The sequence below is a fragment of the Chelon labrosus genome (assembly GCF_963514085.1).
Source record: "Chelon labrosus genome assembly, chromosome: 20".
NCBI classification, from domain to species: domain Eukaryota; kingdom Metazoa; phylum Chordata; class Actinopteri; order Mugiliformes; family Mugilidae; genus Chelon; species Chelon labrosus.
In genome coordinates this window covers 12,793,178-12,814,605 of record NC_140353.1, presented here as the reverse complement: position 1 = coordinate 12,814,605, position 21,428 = coordinate 12,793,178, and the positions used below count along the sequence as shown (strand labels likewise).

The following is a 21,428-nucleotide window of genomic DNA, read 5'->3' as shown; positions in this document are numbered from 1 at the left end:
ATCTAAGGAGTGACACTTCTATAATAACACTCTTTAAATCTCTAAATGAAGTAAGCAGCTAGAAACTAAACGCAATATTTACTATTTTACAAAAACTAATACATGAAAATGTGATTTCTTAATTGTTTTTTCTTTCCTTTTTCTTTTCCAACCGTTTGATTTACCATCACTGCATGTTGTGGTGGACGCCCACCACTAATTACATGCAGATTGAACATTTTGTTGTATCCCCACCTTTGATGGTTTATTAATTACCGAAGGTGTTTATTTTATGGGGTGATATAATTTAATAAGTTCCTATGATAGTTTGGGTCCATTTCGTGCCATTACGCACGCCTTTTATATGAGGAACCTATAGTACCTGCCAGACGTGTTATGGGCCATAGACCACCAGTAGGAAACCAGCCACTTAAGTGTGTATGGGTGTGTGTGTGTGTGTGTGTGTGTGTGTGTATGAGAGAGAGACAGAGAGAGAGCGAGGGAGTGGGGGGGCTGATATGAAATACCACATGGTCTTAGCTTGCAAGACAATTTGCCAAACATCTTTAGCACTGGAAACAACAAACACTAAGTACAAATTCAGCAGCACACACAACACGCATCCTTCAATACAGTGGCACAACAGAGTTGACATTTTAACTAAATAAACCTAGATGCATTTTATTTATCCAGATCTAAATCCGGGCAAATAAAAGACTCCCTTCTCTCCATTTATTTTCTGTTTATTTGTTCTCGTTTCTGCCTCATGACGCGTTTTTTTTTAAGAGGTCTTTCTAGACTGCACATTTATATTTCAGGGATTAGACGGGCACCGCACTGGCTCCAGTGTTTTCTGTGGGGTGAAACACTAAACCAATCCATTAGTAAATGAGTTCTCTGCGACACTGGTTCTTGGTGGTGCAGTTGTTGGTTTGAGCCATATAGATCACGTTTCTTTATCTGCACCAGAGTCTGTAACTAAACCCCCTTTCAATATGTCACATGGAAGACGACTCGGCCTCGAAAATAATATTTAACTTTAAACAATTTCACACACAACCACTTAGGAGTTCTCGCCAAAGGATATTTATTATTGGAATAAAATGCTTTGAGCTTTTTTTTTAATTTTTTTTTTATTAGTAGCTGTCGATCAGCTGGAAAAAAAAATACAGAATACAGATCTGAAGAGTTTCACAGTCGACTTGTAGTTTATATTTTACGATTTTATGGACGAATATGTTTGAAAAGCAAAACAATAAAATATTAAATAATGTGAATGGCAAAGCCTTTGGCTGCTGAAAATAAAGAAATTTTAATCCACGTCTGTTGGATACAGCTCCTGTCAGGCCATATTTATTTCACTATTGGCTGTGTAAAATAATAGTAAAAAAAATATGAATATAATAATTTATCATAATTTCTTGTTTTAAGCAGCCCGTTCGTTCAGATAAATAACGCAGACGTCCTCCTCTGTGAATAGCAAGTCTCTCGCCGTGCTGAAATTAAACTTCAGCCGCAGGAAATGTCACATTATTGGCTGAAACACACCTGAAAATCCTCTTATTTCATTTAGATTGTTTTCACTTTTCAAACCCCTAACCCAGGCTGTGACAGAAAAGCCCTGTCTCTTTAATGTGAGAAATAAAACGGCTGCTGTATGACGTTAAATGTTAATAAACTTAATTTTCATGTTTTCAGCGAAAGAAAAAAAAAAAAAAAAAAACATTGCCGAGGAGGACTAAACTGAAAGCCCCTGATTCAAATGCTGAGCTGGGTGGACACAGGCTGGGGTCTATGGCTGCACTCAGCCTGTGTAAAACCTCAGTGCTTCAGTAAATGAGCTGTCTGATGAGCGGCTCTCGGGTTTCTCTAATATCTCTACCACATTGCGCCGCGCCTCCTCCTTTAACCCGAGCAGCCCGGGGGGCGAGATTATTTCAAGATGTGGACTCTCCGCCTCTGCTCGGCCAGCGCCGGGCTCCTCGTACCCGGACAAGTAATGCAATACTCAGCTATCACTCGTTACTCGTTTCAGAAAGACGCTGCAGGGATTCCTTATTCTTGTTACAGATTTATCTCTCTCTCTCTCTTTCGCAAAACTCACGTGTCTTTTACCTTTGAAAAACACAAATTTCCCAACTTAAAAAAATCTATCTTTACTTTTCTGTAAAACCTAAAACGAGTCCTTTCACCTTGAGGAACATTTTGGTCTTTTTTTCCCGCATTAAACTGGTTTAATCAGCTACAGGGCTAGAAATTGGGTTGCGCTGGTGTCTGCATTAGAAATTATTCCACTTCAGGATAGTGGCTTATTAATCAGCCCCACTAGTAGTAGTTGCAATATCTACCACACTAACTTGACTTTCATATTTTTTTTGGGGAAAAAAAAAAAAATACGTGAAAAGTAGCGATGGCACCGCTATCCAAACCGAGGGAACAAGAGCAAGAAAACTCAAAAGACTAGAAAACACTTCATAAAAATGTCATCATCAAAAACGACCCTGTTTCCTATTGGAGGGCTCTTTTTTCTTTTCTTTTTCTTTTTTTTTTCCTTTTTTTTGTGAAACTGTGGAGGAAAACTGAAACGGCCACTGGCTCAGTGAACAGATGGTTTTCACTCTATCTGAATTCAAAGTGCTATTTCAGCTGTATCGACTGGAACAAAGCTGATACTGTTTAAATTAGGTGAAAAATGTGAGATTTCCTCCGGCATTTGTTTAGTTTTTTTTTTTTTTTTTTTGAAGGCCGGACGTTTGTGTCATTCAATGGAAACTTCTCACTACATAAAATAATATGTAATTGTACTATTTATTAATTTAAAACCCAAACAACAACGACTTTTGTGAATTAATTTTCGCTCTTATAGCCAAACTTGACCAAAGTAATGATATGCATCACAAAATTTTGCAGCAGGAACATTTTTGTGTGCTGTGTTTGACTCACCGCATTCAGATAAATGAATATAATCAGTGTTTTGTCATCAGCTCAGAGTTTCTGGTGAATTCAAGATGTCCTGAATGTGTCTTTAATTAAAACCTGAAGCGGTTTATTAGCTGAGGTGAGCGGCAGTAGAAAAAAAAGGCAGCTCCTACTCTCAAAACAAAGCACAACTGTTGACATGAGTGAGTTAAATGAAATTGGAGCTGCAATTATCAGCTTAACAGAGTTTCCTGTCATGTTGGAAAATTAGACCTGGTACAAGTGCACTGGGGTTAGCCCCCCCATCAAAATCATTACGCATTTCCTCAGAGGACCACCTCCGCAAATATGCAATTACGGCTTTGGCTTTTTACTGCGCTCTGCTCGGTAAACACACCCCGGGCATACGTAGATGAGCGCATTTGTTTTTGGAGAAACTCTTCTTCTCTCTTAGCTGCGGGCCTTGGGTAAATAAACAGACGAGACGGGCAGACAAACAGGTAAACAAAGCGAAGGGGACGATTTAAAAAACGTGAGGCGCGGCTACCATGTGTGCGCGCTGGCAGGGAGGGGGCGCCATGACAATGCGATCACGGCAGTCAAAATGTAACTCCTGGGAGGATGAGTTTCTTATTCGTGATTTAGGAGTCACGCGGTTGTGCAGCAGGTGTGCGTGTGTGTGTGTGTGTGTGTGCGGTTTGTGTCCACGATCTTCACCGGCCATTTCCGTCCCCACGCGCTCTGCTCCTGTTACAAAGTGGTGTTTTTCACTTTGGGAAATACCTTTGACCACAGTGGTGTGGACATGTCGCTGCCTCCCAGCTGCTCTCTCTCTCTCTCTCTCTCTCTCTCTCTCTCTCTTTCTGTGAGTGTGTGAGATAGAGACAAAGACTCACAAACTCACACGTGCAAACTTAAAACTGCCCATATGAGTTATGTTTTCTGTTCTGGTCCAGAACAAACCAGTGAATCATGCTGGCAGCATCTTCCTCTTGCCACACTAGATGATGCAGCAGGCATGTGCACATACCTCCTCCTCTGCCAAGTGACAACTAAGGAAGAAAAAGTAAACCCTCCAAGGGCTTTTATTTCCCTTCCATAGTTTATATAAACACTACTACCTACTCTCCACATCCCACTCAGAGCCAGTGGATTCTGTTTCTGCCAGGGCTTAGCTTGGCCGGTATGGTGGGTCTGTATGTGCAGGCTGGTACCCGCTGACCCCTGCCCTCTCATTAGTGGGACGTGGAGCAGTGGAGTACCGTGCTCCCCAGGTCATGTTACATATGGCTTGCAGTCTGCTGCGCCGCATTAAATGTCAGCTTTGAAACCATCTGAAAGATCAGAGGTCAGTGTTTTTAATAAGGCCAGAGTTCTGGGGGAGTTCCTTCTCCTCTTATTTTTTTTTTTTTGTTTTTTTTTTTTTGTTTTTACTGCAGAATGTTTTACGTTCAGCTTTTGAAATTGTGGACAAAATGCTGCTACTTGAACACGGGGACGCCCTGGTTTTCACGCAGTAAAATCTAAAATAATTTCAACGTCATGGCGTGAAAAAAGGTACAACACGACATCTTTGTGGCGGCATTTGTGCTCCTTTTCAGTCTAATTCATAGGTACAATACACAAAGGTGGATTTGGAGTTCTCTGTGCCCCCCCTCCCCGTGAGACCCACAGAGCATGGGCTCCTGCAGCAAATGGGATATTGTTCTGGGCTCCAACAAAGCTGTTTTCACCCTCTTCAATATTACAGGAGGAGTTACCCGATACCTAACAATCAGCTAATCCACTGCCCATGGCGACGAGGTCACCTGTGCACAGGTAACCTTATCCCGCTTGCCTGCCTCTCCCTCCCTTTCCCGATAGTCTCTGCCATTTTTTCTTCTCTCCCTCTCGGTGCCTCAACAGTGAGCACAGACAAACAGCCTCTGTTTATTTAGGTCATCAGTTAGATCATATATAACTCCTGTAGCCAGGATCCGTTGAGAGGACAACTCCTATAATCCACCGCAGACTCGCTGTGAATCAAATAAAATCCCCCGCTGTTCATCCATTTGTCAAACTTTGTCTCCATCTTATCTCTCCAGGCTGGTTTGGTCAGATGCCCACTGAGTGAAACAAGTATTGGGTGGATTTTGTGAATTTCCAGAGAATCGCCTGAAGCCATATGAGGAGCTGAGGCTCTTGTCTGGATGGAGACTGAGTGTCTGTGAGTGACAGCGCCTAAGATTCATTCTTCCACATGTTGTAGTTGGGAGTGGGGGCTTTTTGGCCTTCGCTCAGGGAAAAGGCCATTGGATTGGACCGAGCTGCGTGGAGCTCCAGACCCCCCACCCAAAAGGAGCTTTACCTCTGGAAATCTCATTGCTGTTTATTTGAATTACAGAGGCTGAGATGAGAAAAGGAGGCCTAATGAACTCCAGGTTGCCAGGCATGTGCAAACGATCACCGCAGGTTTGCAGAGAGCTGCACAAGGGTTGCTGGATTACAGCATATGCCAGTTTCTCTACCCCGATCCTCACAGTTTGGCTACACAGGACTTTTAAACGTTGGACATGTGTTTTTCGGTCTGTCATAAACTTACATTTCATCACAGACATGTCGTGTCACTAAAATCTTGAGGGAGCGATCAATCTAAAATGTTACCAGGCATCTCAAACCTAAATTTCCAATACAGAATTAAAAAACAAAAAACAAAAAACAAAAAAACAGCTTATATGTTTTTATAAATATAAACTTTTATTGCAGTATGGAGATTTAGAAAAATACATTCACATAATTTCAGATAACAAACATATAATTCAAACTAAGATTTTAAAAAACAAAACAAAACAAAAAAGACCATCAATTTTGACTATTTGCCCACAACTTATCTTTTTTGGTGTTTGACATTAAAGCACTGAGGATACTTTCACTGAAATGTCCACTCAGCTCCGTGCCATAAAATCCTGACAAAGAAAAAAGTGTTACACGTCCACTAGCATGACGGCATGAGATTCACTGATAAATGTGTACGGTTGCGCGTTGGCTGTGAGGTCGAAATGTGCTATTATGGTCATGTGTGACAGCAAGAACTTGAGGCTCCTGTTGTGAAAAGCGCACTTGACAAATGGGCTCCACGCTCACACTCAACTGACACCCAACAAATGTGCCAGCGATGGCGGCGGTGGTAAATCTCCGAAGCTGCTATATTTTACTGCCCGTGTGCGCCGACGCAAGAGCTACAGCTGAGCTTACTTTTAGTGTTATTCACAAAACAAAAGTAAAAAGGCACTAGTGTCCAAAGTGTTGTGATTACAATCTCTCTCTTTTTTAAAAGGTGGACTATAAAAAAAAAAAAAAAAAAAAAAAAAAGGATTTGTAACTTCCGTACTTTTGTTCCTTTTTGCAAAAGCATACACACTTGACGCCGTTTATCTCTGGCTTTGTAGAAAAATATCACAATCACTGACATTTTGGAGAGAAACGTGATATAGTACAGCGTCGTCACGTCTAGTTAACATACTATGAGTTGCAGCATTATAAACAACAACATGTGATGAACGAGATGTTTACCGGCAGCGCGACCTTTGGATCATCATTCATATCTTCGTCTCACTGGCTGATGATGAGGCTTGAAATAGGAGTCATTGCTGAGATAGTGTGCATTTGCTGAGGTCTGTCATGTGCGACATGCCCTCGAAAACAAAGCCCGTTTGATTATGGTAGTGCAAACGCCAAGACAGAGCAACGCCGTGGTGTATTTTACGTAGCAGAAAGGCACATTCGTCTTAAACTCCCTTCCCATATTCAAAACTCCTTAGTCATTTGGTATGGTTTAAAGCACAGAAGCAGGGTTTTGCAGTGATATGAGAGGCATTTAGAGAATTTAAAGTGCTTACTGAAGGACACTTATTCCTAAATCAGCAGCTTCGTGTGTTTATTGACCTATTCTCTGTACGTGTTCAGTCTTTCAGTGAGGCTGTTGCTGTTTGACTGACCATTTTCACAGAGGCACTCTCCCCTCTCTCTCTCTCCCCCCACTTCCAGAATGACCTTTTTGGTTTGACCCAGATGACGCATTTAGTTTGGAGGAACATCCCGGTCACATGACCCGAGGAATTCCAGCACCTGCTCCTGCAGATCAAATCCACTCAACAGGAAGTAGCAGGTGTTGTCTATAAAAATGCACATTTAAACATGGCTCAAATACGTACAGCAACTTCTTCTGTTAGCACATAACAGTCATAATGTTTCGTCTTATGAACGGGGCTTTTAAAACATGTCACAGGCTTCTTTTATTTTTATGATAAACTGATAAAGCCCACCCACACGGCTTCTCCTCTGACTAGAGTGCATTGTAAAAGTCAAAATGAACAAAAATAATTTAACATTTAAAGGAAATGAATGGTTTTAAAAAAAACACACACACACGCACACACACACACACAAAAGTATAAAGATTCACCATATCGCTGCTTGGGCGGACATGAGTGCTTCTGTGAGAAGAGAGGTTTGAGGTTAAAGGTCAGCCATGTCCTCGTCCATCTGCACTGTCTGTAGTTTGGCTAGTTCCTTCCCCTCCGCAGCCTCCATCTCCCCACACATCGCCCGCACCATTTCATTCATGCCTCCCGAACCCGAGCCGCCCACCTTGTTTTCTGAAAGGTTCATGTAGTTGCTGTTCATGCCGGGGCCCATCAGATGTGAGGGCGCGCCCCCCCGGACTTCGTGGCCACCGAGGTACTCTGTGGGGTGTAGGTGGTGGTTGCTGGGGTCCGTCTGAGCCATCAGGGGCGTGCTGACGGTGAGGGTGGTGTAGACCTCTGGCTCGTGGCTGGACGAGCTGACGGCGGTGACCTCAGTGGTCGAGGTTGGACCTTGGCTGGAGGAAATGTCCTCCGAACTGGGGGTGGTGTAGCTGATCTGACCGCTGGGGTCCAGGTGGAGGCCGTGGTGGTACGAGGAGTAAACACCTCCCTCCAGAGGCTCCTTTTTGATGGACGGCTGGCCAGCACTGTTCATGCTGTAGAGGACTGTACTGTGATGCAGAGATGTCATGGTCAGCTTGTCCTGCTGCTGGAATGAGTCGTCACTGGAAGAGCTCACTGCTATATTATTCAAAGACATGGTACCTGTGGTGAGACAACAATAGATCAATACATATAGTATACCTCCAGTTTGACTACAGTAGATCCCATTCCCACTGCTGGATCCCCTTCTCACTTGTAGCTGCAGGCCTGTGCCCCGAAACTGCTGTTGTGTGTCTCACACACTCTGTGCTCTTTAAGCTCAACCCCACAGTGCCCCAGAGGACACATGCAATGGCCTGCCATGACTCAACAGCAAGCTGCGATTTTCAGCTTTTTCCTTATTATTCGTGCTGGTGCAGAATCTCTGCTTTATGTCAAAGTAAGTGCTGTAATGGCTTATCCCCTGTTGGTGCATTTCATGGCCTCTGATTGTCTGAAACATATTTCCCCTCCCTGCTTTGGAGATCAAGAGTGTAATGACGATGAGTGATGGTGACTTTGGAACTTGTTTTTAATCATCTCTGGGGTTTTGAAAGGACCACCACTTCTATATATATATATATGTACGTGAGTGTGTGTGTCCTTTCCCCTGTTCCTTCTGCTCTGTGTTATGTGGACTATCAGGCCCTTGGGCTATGGCCCAAACACGGACAAGCCAGCAAAGCAGCTAAGATATATTGGGTGGGCAAAGTAGAGCTGTTGACAAATCACCAGAGACGTGTAGCACTGCACTTAAACATTTAAGGAGGGCAAAGGGCAGCACTGACCTCTTATCAAGGGAGCAGGTAAAAGGCTGATATAAGACTACATTAGGTTAAATTCAGATCTTGTTTATTCTAATACAGTCCCATATCTTGTATATGTGTGGCTAAAACAGCCTTTTATCATAGCAAATTTAAAATGATTAAATGTGTGATACGTGTATGCCTCTGTGTGTTTATAATATCTCTGTTTTTAGATATCATTTCTACCTTCTTATGTGCACTTTAAGTATATTTATTCATTGGATTGTGCTATTGTTGCTAGTTCCACATCAGTGGGTTTCACATATTTCTAAAGTACAAAATGCAACAGTGTCAATTATTTCCTGAACCCACCTTGTTGTGTAATTGTTGAGGAAGAAGAGGCAGAGGAGAGCTGCAGGGGAGGAAGACCTACGTCGTTGTTGAGTAATGAGCTGCCATCGCTGTCAGAGACTCCACTTGGTACTTGGACCAAACTATAGCCACCCAGCTGCAGAGCACCTGATGGGGAGCTGAATGTCAGCACGGACGAGCCTCCATTCTGGGCAGCTATGGTGTGTACCCCCTCCAGCTTCACCTCTGCTCCATTCACACAGCCAGGGTAGGAGGCATACTGCAGGTTGGATTCCTCAGCATTGCCCAGTCCTTTCTCCTGTTCTGTCTGCATCTGCATGTCCACTCCAGAGCCCCCCAGCAGCACGCCTCCAGACGGCCTCAGTGGGTTGAAAGCCAAGGGCTGGATGCCCAAATTGAGCCCGTTGAAGAGGATGTTTCCAGGTGAGTGGAGGTAAGACGAGCCACCGTTGTGGAACACGGTGGAGGGTGTGTTACTGGTCACCAGGCTGCCATTGTAAAGGCCACCGCTGCTGGAGCAAGGAGGCATCTTGATGTCCCCGATCTGTTGGATGACCACGCCACTGTCCAGAGGTCCCGTTTGAATGGGAAGAGCCCCATGGGTTATCACTCCATCTGAAGAATTGGAGAGAGGACGAGGAGACAGCTCCTCCTGGCCTTTACTGGACTCATCCTCTGTGCTGTGGTTGCCGTCAGATTCACTGTGGAAAAAGGCAGGGAATGGCAAGTGTCACAAAACAAAAGAAAACAGAAAAGAACATATTTATGTTTGTTTTTAAGTGTGCAAATCCCTACTTGGATAAAAGACAACTCAACAAGCTCTGTTAGCTTTGTTTTAGATTTGTTTTACATTTTGGATAAAACCATGACCTATTCTTCACATAAACGAAAAGCAACAATTTCTGTAATTAATTATTGTTAGAAAGTGATCAAGACAGTATTTGCTTGAAAATGAGCATTTCACTTAGTAAGTACTTTCTTCCCATTATGTATATTTCTTGGGGAAGACACACACTAAACACCGTTGCAATTAGAGAGTAAACTTGTATGTTTCGCTCTATTTCCACCCGCATCTTGTCTGCAGCCCAGAGCAGGCACATTTGTTGCTGTGTTATTACACAGCTTTGAAGAGCTGGCTGTGTTTGTGAATGTGTGGACCTCTTACCTCATGGAGAGCTGCACTGACAACAACCAATCAACGTCAACAACCGTGCCACCATTTGGCGCAATAAATTCTGGCGTGACAAAATGCCAGCCCCGATGGCGTGACGGAACAAATGGCTCAGAGCAGTTATTTGTTTCTCCCCCACAATTTAAAACGTTGAATTAAAATCCGTATTTTTTCCAGATTTAAAGCAGGAAGAGACTTTAAAAACAACGTGGATGTATTTTTATTTCTCCTTTTAAAAGACTGATTAAAACAGCTGCACTTCTTCACCCCCCCTAAACTCCCCCCAACACACGCACAAACACGTAAACCCACCACTACCAGGGAAATATATAAAGGCAAGTTAAGACGGCAGTCTTTGTTTTAGAAAGCCGTGATATAAACAGGTTTAAACCCAGTTTAAGAATACTTTTACTGGCGATTCAAAACGGATTTACAATGTGAGTGTGTGTCCTGTGAGTGTGTGCGTGTGTGTTCGAGACAGAGACAGAGGGGTCACCTCCACCAGGTGTGCGTCATCTTTGTTCACACAGAGGGAAACATGAAAGAACAGCCTTCACATTTCACTTCTGTTTGTGCTGAGGATTATGAAATGAAGCGCAGGAGCTGATGGAAGCTTTGAGATCCCTTTTTGGTCCGAGAGGGGAAAAAAGTGATCATGAAAATGATTTATGTGCTGGTCTGGGACACACGTAGCGCCAGTGTGTTCATGGACACACACACACGCACGCTACAAATGGATGAGAAGAAATGAACCATCCAAGTTCTCGTTTGAATTGTTTCATCTAAGTTATCCACTCTGGCAGTCACTGGAGTGTGTAAGTTGTTGGCTATATTGTTGCTAAAGGTTTCCATGCCCCTTAGCACCAACACACTTGAAACCGGATCTCAATGGCAACAGCCTCATATTTCAAAACATTAAAAGCGTGCTCCAAACGCTTTTGCAAATACTTTTTCTTAATTATCAGCGCTTAGTGATTCCCGTCACAAATTCACCCGACGGGAGAGCACAAAATACTCAGAGTATTCTTAGTCACTGACTCGAGTGGGAATAGTACAGGCGCCCCTCCATTAAAAACTTTGTATCTACGAGGAGTTATTTTAATGCGTATTTTACGCACAAACCAGTTGTGATATTTTTATAATTTGGTCGACAAAAGATCTGTGATAGAAAAAAAAATATATATATGGTGTGTTTCTTTTTTTTCTTGCCTCACCTTTTGGATTGTGCTTCCGACGGGTTTCTGTCTCTCTGTCTCCTGTTTTTGAACCAGTTGCTGACCTGGGTCAAGGAGAGTCCTGTTATCTTGGCGAGATTTCTTTTCTCGGCCGGAGACGGGTACCTATTCTGATTATACAGATCCTTCAGCGCGTTTCGCGACCTTTCCTTGAAACAATAAACAGTCTCCTCGCCGTCCCAGATAGTCCTGGGGAGAGGGTACTTTCTCCGTATCCGGTACTTGTCCACGGCACCCAGAGGTCTCCCCCGCGCCTTCTCCGCCTCGGTGTACCGGGCCTTGTACCATAGATCTTGCAGAAAGGTGTGGTTGGACGGACTGAAACTGTGGTTCTCCAAAATACTGTACAGCTCCTGATACCGAGCTTGGTGGAAAGCAACCAGGGCTTGGGCTTTCAGGATGCTTTCGTTGCCGCGGAGCAGGTCACTCTGTGGCAGGGACCACAGGAACCTGGCCAGCCGGTCCACATTGCCTCCCTGCTGCAATGCCTCACAGACGCACGCCACTTGCTCCGGGGAGAAAGCCAGAGAGGAAGCGGCGCTCACCAACAGCTCCGTGCGCACCGCGTCAGTGTTGGGAGTCGTGCGCTCCATGGACAACTCCACCGCGTCCAGCGCCACAAGCTTGATGCACTCCCGCGTATCCACCTCCTTCACATTTTCCCTCTTGATGTCATTTGCTGTTGTGACTTCTCCGGCAGAAGAAGAAGACATTTTTTTGTTCAAGCCTTCCCTGGTAAAGTCACTCCTCCCAGCTCGATCAGGTTACCTCCTCGCCATGCGAATGCGATCGGATATCTGACAGCAGCTGTAAGTAGATATCTCTCTCCCCTTTTCCTTCCAACGTGACTTTTACTCTGCGGGGACTGGAGCCGGAGGGAGACACACTGGGGTCTATCTGCAAGAGAGCCACGCTATTGGCCGCCGAGGGCCCCATTAGGGAGGAGCGAGCGGGATTCAGACACGAATGTTTGGTTTCCAGCTGTCAGTCAAATAACTTCCAGTAGGCTAAACTCCCGTAGCTCACCTGTGCAAGGTGAGTTCTTTTGGGATCGTGGGAACGGGATATCCTTGTTGTCTGTATTGTCAGCAGCTGCTTTGACTGTAGGTATGCACATAAAAGCATTTTTATCCCCATATCGAGGTATGACAATCTAAGAGGAAAATAATCCTGGGCATATTGTCACTCATTGTCTCTGTCTGAAGAGATTTGGGCCACTTAAATCGACTAAGAAAATATTAGTTACCTTACTTAATGGCATTTAAATGCTAAACTTAACCAGTTAACTCGACAGACTGAGGTTTTACAGTTTTAAATCTATGTTAGCTCATTAAAAGCAGTCATTTTACAAAAGGGAAAAATGTTAAAGGTTTCAGCACAGATGTGAATGTTCTAAGTGTTCTAAGATTCTGCCACTCAAAAATTATAAAAGCATAACAATGTCACGTGAGATAACATAAGAATATCCCAGAACAACTGAACAAACCAGCATCTCCACATTTACGCTGACACACAGCATCTTATCCATGTGCTGTGTCATGTTACTCTGCTCAGCTATAGATTTATTTCCTTCCTGTACAAGTCTAATTATCTGTCTACAGGATTAAAATATGTTGCTAGAATATTCAAAGCCATAAATTGTCCCCCACCCACAAAATCTTACATGGTTGTTTTTCCAACTTTATGTCCACCTTGTCACATTTGTGATGATTTCTTAACTTTTAACGAGAAATTTTAATTTTGACATAAAATAATATAGTTTTAGGTAACACCTAAACTACTTTTGGGCACATTGTGTGGCTGTCCACTGCTCCAAGTGTGCTTTGTATGTGTATACATTCTTGGTCAATAGAGCTTTTTTTTGTGTGTGTTTCGTTTTTTTTAGAAATGTACTCCAGCATTTCCCTGACAGTTGCTGGTATTGTACATTTACATTGTCAATAAATCAATACAACCTAAGCCTGGGTTTAGCTGTGATGAAATAACATAGCATCTACTGTTTGAGCTATAGCTTTTTAAAAGACAAGCACATTATTGTTTTATCATTGTTATCACTTCACTGAGTATTTCCTGTCTCTATTATACATTTATAGCACAGGATAATACACACTGCTGCCTGTAAAGTTGGAATAAAATATATATTTTTTTACCTTTTCTCACGAAACGTTTGTGACAGTGTGATTTATTCTCGATAGATAAAGTGAATATCTTCTCAAAACCTTATTGATCAGTCTATACCAAACATATAACTGACCTGTATAAATAGGAATACAAACATGAATGTCTCTGAAAACAAAATTATTCCAACTTTATGGGCAACAGTGTATTACATAAGCTCATAAATTCAGAATGAATATTTCCCCCAAACTTTTGCACTTTCACCAGAAACTATATGATGCCAGAAGCCCCAGGGATCTGCGCTGATTTTTGGTTTTAATTATGTTTTAGTTCAGGCTTCCTTTACATCATGGAATATATGGGAGTTCAGTGGAACCTATAATCAAAAGCAGCTTTTTTATAATTCTCTGTAAATTCAACCACTGTGTGTTTTTCCTCAGATATCCTGGGACTTCCCATTGACCCTTGTATGTTCCTGTAACGCAGCATGACCACCGCTGCTGTGGAGGGGGGTTATCATTAAATAGGAACCACTCTCACTAGCGGCGTTTCCCGTCGGACCGCACTCGCTGAAACGCAGCGGTTCGCCGCTAAGAAAGTGACTGGAGGGCTGCTGTTTGTTGACATTTGTTGTGTTTACTTTTATATATTTTTGTGGCTGTGACAGAAATGGACGACCAGGGGTGTCCGAGATGCAAAACAACCAAGTACAGGAATCCGTCGCTGAAGCTGATGGTGAACGTCTGCGGCCACACGCTGTGAGTATTTACATTAGACATCTACGAGAGGGAGAGGAGAGGAAAAACAAACATTTAGTTTTCAAAAGGCACGCAAGAAACCTCAAAAGCAGCCGCTAAGTTTAATTCCAACACCATATCCACCCGTGTTCATCTTTATATGTGGAGTATTAAAGGTTTGACGTTGAATCGTTTTATTTATGTTTTTAGCTAACAGCTAACGGTTTGCTATGCTCAGTCATTAAAGGAGCAAAGTGTCTGCCCCCATATTACTCTAGCTAATAGTTATCATATTGGTGATAAATCATTTTAATAAGGTAAACAGTGACTGCCATTCAAAAAACATAAAATAAGCTTTAAATAATACCCCACAGGTTTTTGTCCTCACTTGACCTGCACATGCTAACTACACTCCCTGTTTTCATTAGACCACTGAAGTTCTTGGAAATATGACTTTTAATGGAAAGTACAAAAAGTCCAGGATGGCAGGGAGATGCGAGTCTAATAACATGGAGTATAAACTCACAGTTTTAACCACACCACGAGTTAAACCTTATCCAGAGGAGTTTAAAAAGGCCGTTCCTTCAAATAAAGTCTGATCTAAACCAGAGCTGCGATGCTTTATTGTGATCAGAATAGCTGACTGTTTGTCTGTCTCCACCAGAGTTACAAGTAGAAACAGAAGTCCCTTCCAGGTACACATACCCAAACCGAGTCCAGTATATTAATTCAACCAAAACGTGACCTTTTCTGTGTTTGTATCGTAATGCAACCATGTAAATTCTTACACATAAACAAACCATTTTCATTTACTGGCTAAACCTCTGTGGTAGGTCTGGTTTGATCAGCCTGTCACATCACCTCTGGCTTTATCCTGGGTGGGCTGTTCACGAAGCAGAAGATACAAACTTTACTTGTTCCTCAAGTAATATCTTAATATTATATTTTTTGCAACTGTAACCGGCAAATATATGATATTTTTAGTTTTGATCACCTGTTTTATCACTGTTTTGTGCAATGCCTTTGGTTATTCCTCCACGGCGGTGCATCATCCTCATGCCAGTGCTCGGTACAACTTGTTTGTTTGACAGTATTTAACCTTGTCATCTGTTTAAAAATCCCCGACATTTGAACGAAGAGGGGAGAACTTGTTCTCCGCGAGCATTATGCAGTCACGGCAGTTGCCTGATGAGTGCATCTTTTTTCGACCCTGTCCGTTTATTGACCGCACCATCAGGAAGTGGTCGTGCTTTGTCATCAGGTCAGAGAGCTCATAACTCACTGCCTCTGTCTGGATGCGGGGCTACACGCAGAAAATTAAAATGATTCTGCAATGAAGCAATTTGTGGAGAGATGTCCTTGCTCGGGTCACCTTGGATTTTTTATTTTTTTTTCCTCAGCGGCGGTGCGACAGTGAATTTATGCAGCACTCAGAAACTGCTGTACTCTCAAACTGTATTAGTATTTTCGTCACTGGTGTCATTTGGCTTTTTGTTTGTGGCATGTCTCATTGGAGATACGAAGGCCTATACCGTAGCTTCAGAGTGTGTTTCAATTTCACAGTTGCTGATTTCCCCTTTGGTGTAATCAGCAGCTCTGTGTCAAAAAAACTTTGTAAGAAAGAAGCAGGAAATATGAAAGAATATAGCAGAAAGCAAAATGCATGTACGCGAACAAAGAATCCATATACTGTATATTTAATTAAACTCACAAACTAACACATCAACAATTACAGAAATCCAAAACTTGTGGTGTTGTGGTGCAAGCCAGATCAACTGTATTAGGTAAGCGTTACAGTAGCAACTCAATCTAGGCTAGCTTTACTGTTTAGTAAAGGAAATGTTCACAAATATTTGAAATAATAATATAATCTATTTAGCAAACTACAAGACGATCACATCACCCAGTTTATTTTCTGCTCTTCTCTGTCTTAAAATGTGAAGTGGGTATTTACCCACCTGTCAGGTGGACAAAACAAGCAATATGGTTTATGATTATGGGTAAAATGAACCATTAGCTGAGCCTAGTTGGACTCTGCTCTGGTTCATCCATTTAAATAACTGTAAACATCTCTTTGGCCCGCTTGAGTGGCCATTCCAGTCTGGGCTGACCAACCTTCAGCGGTGCATTGCGCTATTAAGCTTCTCTGCGCGTCTAAATTTAAACCCCACCACAGCACATTTTGCATCCCTGTCACTGGGGGCATTTTGATGTGTGTTATTTATTGCCTTTGCACAATGACACCGGGCCACACTCGTCCTTTGGCATTTGACACTGGGCACAGACAGGCAAAAACAATTGTAGCTCAGACATACGGTGGCGATTAGTGGGTGAACATAGTGAGCCTGACGGGACAGACACACCTCATTAGGTTGAAACTAGATTCCTTCAAATGATAGCTGTATTTTCCAGGTTGACATACAGTGGTAAAGTGGGAGATATTTTTTCTGCCTAGGGTTCCAATATATATATATATATATATATAGTGTTTGCTTGTCCTTCAAGTCTAACCAAGACTACAACATATTAAAATTAAAAAATTATTATTTTTGATGAACAGACTAATCAAGTGAATCCCAGCTTTCCAGTCTCTGTCACATGTTGTACACATATGGGGATATGTGGGAGTATCCGCATCTTCTTCTTTTCCTCTTGGCTTCAGCAGCCCTCCTTACTTCAGCGGACTTGGCACCATTTGCCTTCATGGTTTTCCATGAAGCAGTGATTGCTTAAGGGAGTCACATCACATCTCTGTTAATTTTCTACATCAGTATTAGATTAGACCGTGTTCCTACAAACTCGAAATGAAAAATATTGCCTGAAAAACGCAGTTATTTAGCGGAAGTGGAATAGACAAGTTCCATCACTTTATGGTTTTCACTGTATTTTAGAGTATTGTGAATTTTGCTGTTATTTGTTCTCTAATGATTACTGATTACTGAGGTTATCATTTAAAGAAAGCATTCAGTTTAAGACTGCTTGAAGACTTTTAGAAGTTAATGTTTTTTAGATCTCACGCAGTAGGTATTGGCGTCAGCATTTTTTGGCTGTGATGCTGCAGGTATCATAATTCTCTGGCAGGACAGAGCATCAAAGCAGGTTTAGATTACACACGAAGCCTGCTTGGTTTTGTCTGGACGCAGCGAGTCTGAGAAGATCATCAGCGTCATGACGGAAACGTACAGACGGCACACCATAAAATAAACTCCTGTCTGTAGTGCGGTTTCGTGCTTGCCCTTTCTTGCCAGGGTGCAGGCATCGTCACGAAAGGTGTAGTGGTGGCGGCGGAGTCTCTTTGCTGAGCCAGGACCCTGTTTACTTTCCTCTTACCACCCCCTTCCCTGACCTGCTGACAGCTGCAGATGGGAGAGATAGGAGCCTGGAGCTCCGAGCAGGACAGGTGAGAGAGGGAGGAGTTGGGAGCACTCAGTCAACGATAACAGCCTTGGGACACACGGAGATGGAGAGGGCTTCTAGAGATATAACTGCTCTGTATCCTGAGTAATGAAGCGTAGCATCGGCGAGAATATTCTGGGTCTGCCTTTGATTACAAATCACGCACAGTCTGAAAGCTGTCACTAAGAGGAGGCACACTTCAGAAGAAAGATGGCAAATTGACTCTAAAAATCTCCTCCCTCTCCTTTAGAGGGTCACCCCTTTGCTCTAGAGTTACACAGGATTTCCCCTTTGGAGGGTTCTGTTGTGTGGTCCATTTATGGGGCAGGGGGCAAGCTACGCCCCACTCCTCGCCCCGTGTTGATGAATGAGCTCTTTGTGGGCCTGTGGAAACAAGCTGAATCCCTCCATCCACCTCCATATGGCCAGGCCTATAGATCTCCTGTAGCCTGAGGCCACAGCGAACATCTGCCTCTTCCAGGGTGCACTTGAGCAGGGGCTCCTCGTACTCTGAATCACCAACTGGACGACGCAGATGTTTCTGTCCGACGTTTGGCTTTCATTTTTTATACTGCTGCTTTATCTGAGCCAAGCTGAAGTGACATGCTTGTACGATCTATTTGCTGTATAGCTGCTAAAGCTTGGTGTCATACTTGGCAGGTTGTGCTTGTTTGACCCTTATCTGAGACGCTAGGTGTAAACAGTCAAACTCCATGGCTCTGCAGTTTCTTATTTAACTGTTTTTCTTCTGCTCTGAATCCTGCTGATGAAGGGAAATGTTTTGCTGGATGACTCTGTCTAATAGGCTCCATCCTGATGAGAACCTTTAACTTGGCACTGTTGTCTCAAGCCTAGTCCTTGACTTTTGGGAAGAAATGACTCAACCATACCATCAGTGACGAAAAAGGTGAAAAATCTGCCTTTTTCCACTCAGCCTTGCTATATTTTTTAATCAAATCTGTCAGTACTCAAAAGCAGACGGTGCCATTTGGAAACCAGATGTCCATTTTTGTGAAGGTGGTCACAAGCAGGAAGGTGGATTCCTGTGGAAATAAAGCTCCACGGAGACTTAATTAAGAGAGTGTACTGTGCAAACGTTTATCCAGGCTCTCCGCCCCATCAGGGGAGATAAAGCAACATTCCCATTGTCTTCAGTGTCCGCTCCTCACTTGAGTGTGACTGATGGGTAAACGCCTACCTGCATAAAGGTGTGATTGATGGCTAAGCTGAGGATTGTGCCCTCAGGTAGGCCTGCTGATTGGTTGCCATGGTGGTTGTCGTGATGGTGCGTGAAGTAAACCTTCCTGTTTGAACCTGGGCTTTACCTGAAAGTCCTCATCAGTATCCGAAAAGCGTTTCTGGCTTTTTGTTGAGAGCTGGTAACAGGGGAGAGGTATGCCCTTTACTGCAGGGAGTTGTGATTCATGGTTATATGAGGAACTAAAGGCCACCTGAAAAACTCATCATGACTGTGCTGTATTGCTACGTCGTTTTGTCTTGGAAAGTAATCACGTCCATTAAACGGATTTATAGCAAATGCTTTGATCAGTTGCTGCCTGGATTTCCACGGTATTTTAAAATGTGGCTTAAACTTCTCCATAATACAGCTTTGTTTCATTTGGGGACCATGTCGGGAATAATAATAATATTTCTTGCCAGAAAAGTTGGAAAAGTTCAAGTTAAATGTTCAAATAAATAATGTCAACCTAACTTAAGTTTACTAATAAAGTGCGGAATATGTAAAACACTGCAGTTGCCTTTTCTCTGTGCTTTTCCCAAATTACGTAAGACTCAGCCCATTCATATAATGATAGACTACACAGTCAATTACTGAGCTGGATTTGATCATATTATGCAACGCGGCAGAATGACTGAGGTCTGTTGAAATAACAATAAAGCAAATGTTTTTCCACTGCAGACAGACACTCCACTGATGGGGTGTCAGACTAATTTCCTCTTGTCTGAGAGTGGGAGGCAGCCTAATCGACATTCCTATCATAATCCCAGCCATCTTTGAGCACTCAGAGGAAATAATCATATGCCCCATTATCACTTATTGTGCCTGATGATTGCTTACAGACATTAAAAAAAATAAAAATAAAATAACAACACAAATTTGCTTCACTCGGAGGAAAATTGTATTTCGGCCGTCACATACGCCCACGCCACCTCAATTCCTGTCTTCTCCCGCACAGATGCGAGAACTGCGTGGAGATGCTGTTTGTGCGCGGCTCGGGCAACTGCGTGCAATGCGACACGCCCCTGAGGAAGAGCAACTTCCGTGTGCAGCTCTTCGAAGACCCCACGGTGGACAAGGAGGTGGAGATTCGCAAGAAGGTGCTGAAGATGTGAGTGAGGGGGACCGTGAGGGTGAGGGGTGCGGTTCGGCGTGTTTATGTGTCATCCCGTGCCTCCTCCCACTTCTTAAGCTGCCTTTGTCTTTCTCATTACACTGTTTGTTTTGTAGACAATGAGTCTCCCCAGGGTGGGCTCAAACGGGAAGGCTCTTTCTCTGCCAGATTTTAACTTCTCTGCCCCTCCCTGCCTTCTCTCTCCCTCACTTATCTGTTCTTTAATAGCCCCTTAATTGACATCTAATGTGTGTCTATTAGGCAGTATGCAGACATGGTATTATAAAATGGTTGATTTAATGGAGGCTATTAATGCCAGAGCGTGTTTGCTCTCATCAGGTTTTACTATTTGAATCTCTTCTTCCTCTCCTCTGCAGTTACAACAAGAGAGATTTTGACTTCCCCAGCCTGAGAGAATATAACGATTATCTGGAGCAAGTGGAGGACATAGGTAGGAGCACCAGTTTGGGAGCATCATGTAATGATTTCTCCTTGACTCTGGCTTTCACAAGGGGATGTTTTGCAGGCATTAGTGCCCGCCAGGGGCTTGGATTAGGGAAGTGCTCTGCCAATGTTAACATGTCTTGACTGGCAGCCCTTCATGGATGTATAATGAGAGCTGTATATGGTGTGGCCGGTCATCCTTACTACTTACTTGCATCAGTGGCCACCTGTTCTACTGCTGCTGCAAATCATGTCCAGAAGCAGCAACTGTTATATTTGAAGTAGGCCCATAAAAATAAGGTCCTTTATTATATTTGTTAAACCTTGAATGCTTCATATTTGCAAATGTTCCTGTCTAGAGCTTTAAAAACTCTTATAAAGAGCCCATCTATTGTTAAACCCCTTAAACATTTAAATGTGTTTTTATAATTGACCTTAAGCAGACTTGAATTTAGACATTTTTCAAAGCTTGAATAGCACTAGGTTGCTGAAAATCTGTCACTTAACCCCATAACACTCAGTGATGCAAAATACTCGTATTTTAAAAAGGCTTCAGCCCATTCTGAATAAAATAAGGACAAAGCAGCAGTTTTATTTCAGATTCAGAAAACTTTTTCTTATCCCTGGGGGCAATTTAAGGCACATGTGTGCAGCATGACATGGAAAACAAGACACTAAAAAAAGAAAATGAGTGTTAGCTTTTTTGTAAAACATAAGGTTGAAACGATGGATCTGTTTGTTAAAGGGGGTAAAGCTGATTTATGCCCTTTCCATGTAGTGTATAACCTGACAAACAACATTGATGTGGAGAACACCAAGCTGAGGATGGAGCAGTACCAGAGAGAGAACAGAGATCTCATCCAGAAGAATAAGGCTAAGCTTGTATGTACCTTTGAGTGTATTTTCCTATTCATGCACGACATCTTCACTAATGATGATAAATGTGCTTTTTTTGCATGAGAAGTCAGACTG

The 21,428-nt window shown here is 42.9% G+C and overlaps 2 protein-coding genes across 4 annotated transcripts in view; one reads left to right on the top strand and one right to left on the bottom strand.

Moving 5' to 3' along the window:
* Positions 1–5,651: 5,651 nt before the first annotated feature.
* On the bottom strand, positions 5,652–13,657 carry six4a (SIX homeobox 4a). Of its 2 annotated transcripts, XR_014699659.1 has the most exons (4): positions 11,390–13,657; positions 9,005–9,705; positions 7,343–8,009; positions 5,652–7,052 (listed from the first exon to the last, which is right to left on the bottom strand). XR_014699659.1 is itself a non-coding variant. In XM_084569071.1 (3 exons), the coding sequence occupies exons 1-3, from the start codon at positions 12,121–12,123 to the stop codon at positions 7,396–7,398; spliced, it is 2,049 nt and encodes a 682-aa protein (XP_084425197.1). In that variant the 5' UTR covers positions 12,124–13,657; the 3' UTR covers positions 5,652–7,395. The 2 variants fall into 2 exon arrangements, 1 of the variants encoding a protein (XP_084425197.1); XM_084569071.1 differs by having other exon boundaries at positions 5,652–8,009.
* mnat1 (MNAT1 component of CDK activating kinase) overlaps positions 9,093–21,428 on the top strand; it is a 33,478-nt gene continuing 21,142 nt past the window's right edge. Inside the window, exons 1-5 of one of the 2 annotated variants that reach the window (XM_084569084.1) lie at positions 9,093–9,204; positions 14,196–14,286; positions 19,857–20,009; positions 20,390–20,463; positions 21,235–21,338. In XM_084569084.1, coding sequence (XP_084425210.1) covers positions 14,198–14,286; positions 19,857–20,009; positions 20,390–20,463; positions 21,235–21,338 — 420 coding nt within the window. In that variant the 5' untranslated portion in view covers positions 9,093–9,204; positions 14,196–14,197. Of the gene's footprint in view, positions 9,205–13,668; positions 14,287–19,856; positions 20,010–20,389; positions 20,464–21,234; positions 21,339–21,428 lie in introns of those variants that run through there. The other variant, XM_084569083.1, reaches the window with a different exon arrangement.

What these genes read in the sequence shown, in the direction of transcription:
- six4a (XM_084569071.1), bottom strand. Translation starts at nt 12,123, where the DNA reads ATGTCTTCTTCTTCTGCCGGAGAAGTCACAACAGCAAATGACATCAAG. An exon ending in TCGGAAGCACAATCCAAAAG is followed by an intron (nt 9,706 to 11,389) that starts GTGAGGCAAGAA and finishes CTTTTTCCACAG; the next exon opens with TGAATCTGACGGCAACCACA. An exon ending in CTCAACAATTACACAACAAG is followed by an intron (nt 8,010 to 9,004) that starts GTGGGTTCAGGA and finishes GTCTCACCACAG; the next exon opens with GTACCATGTCTTTGAATAAT.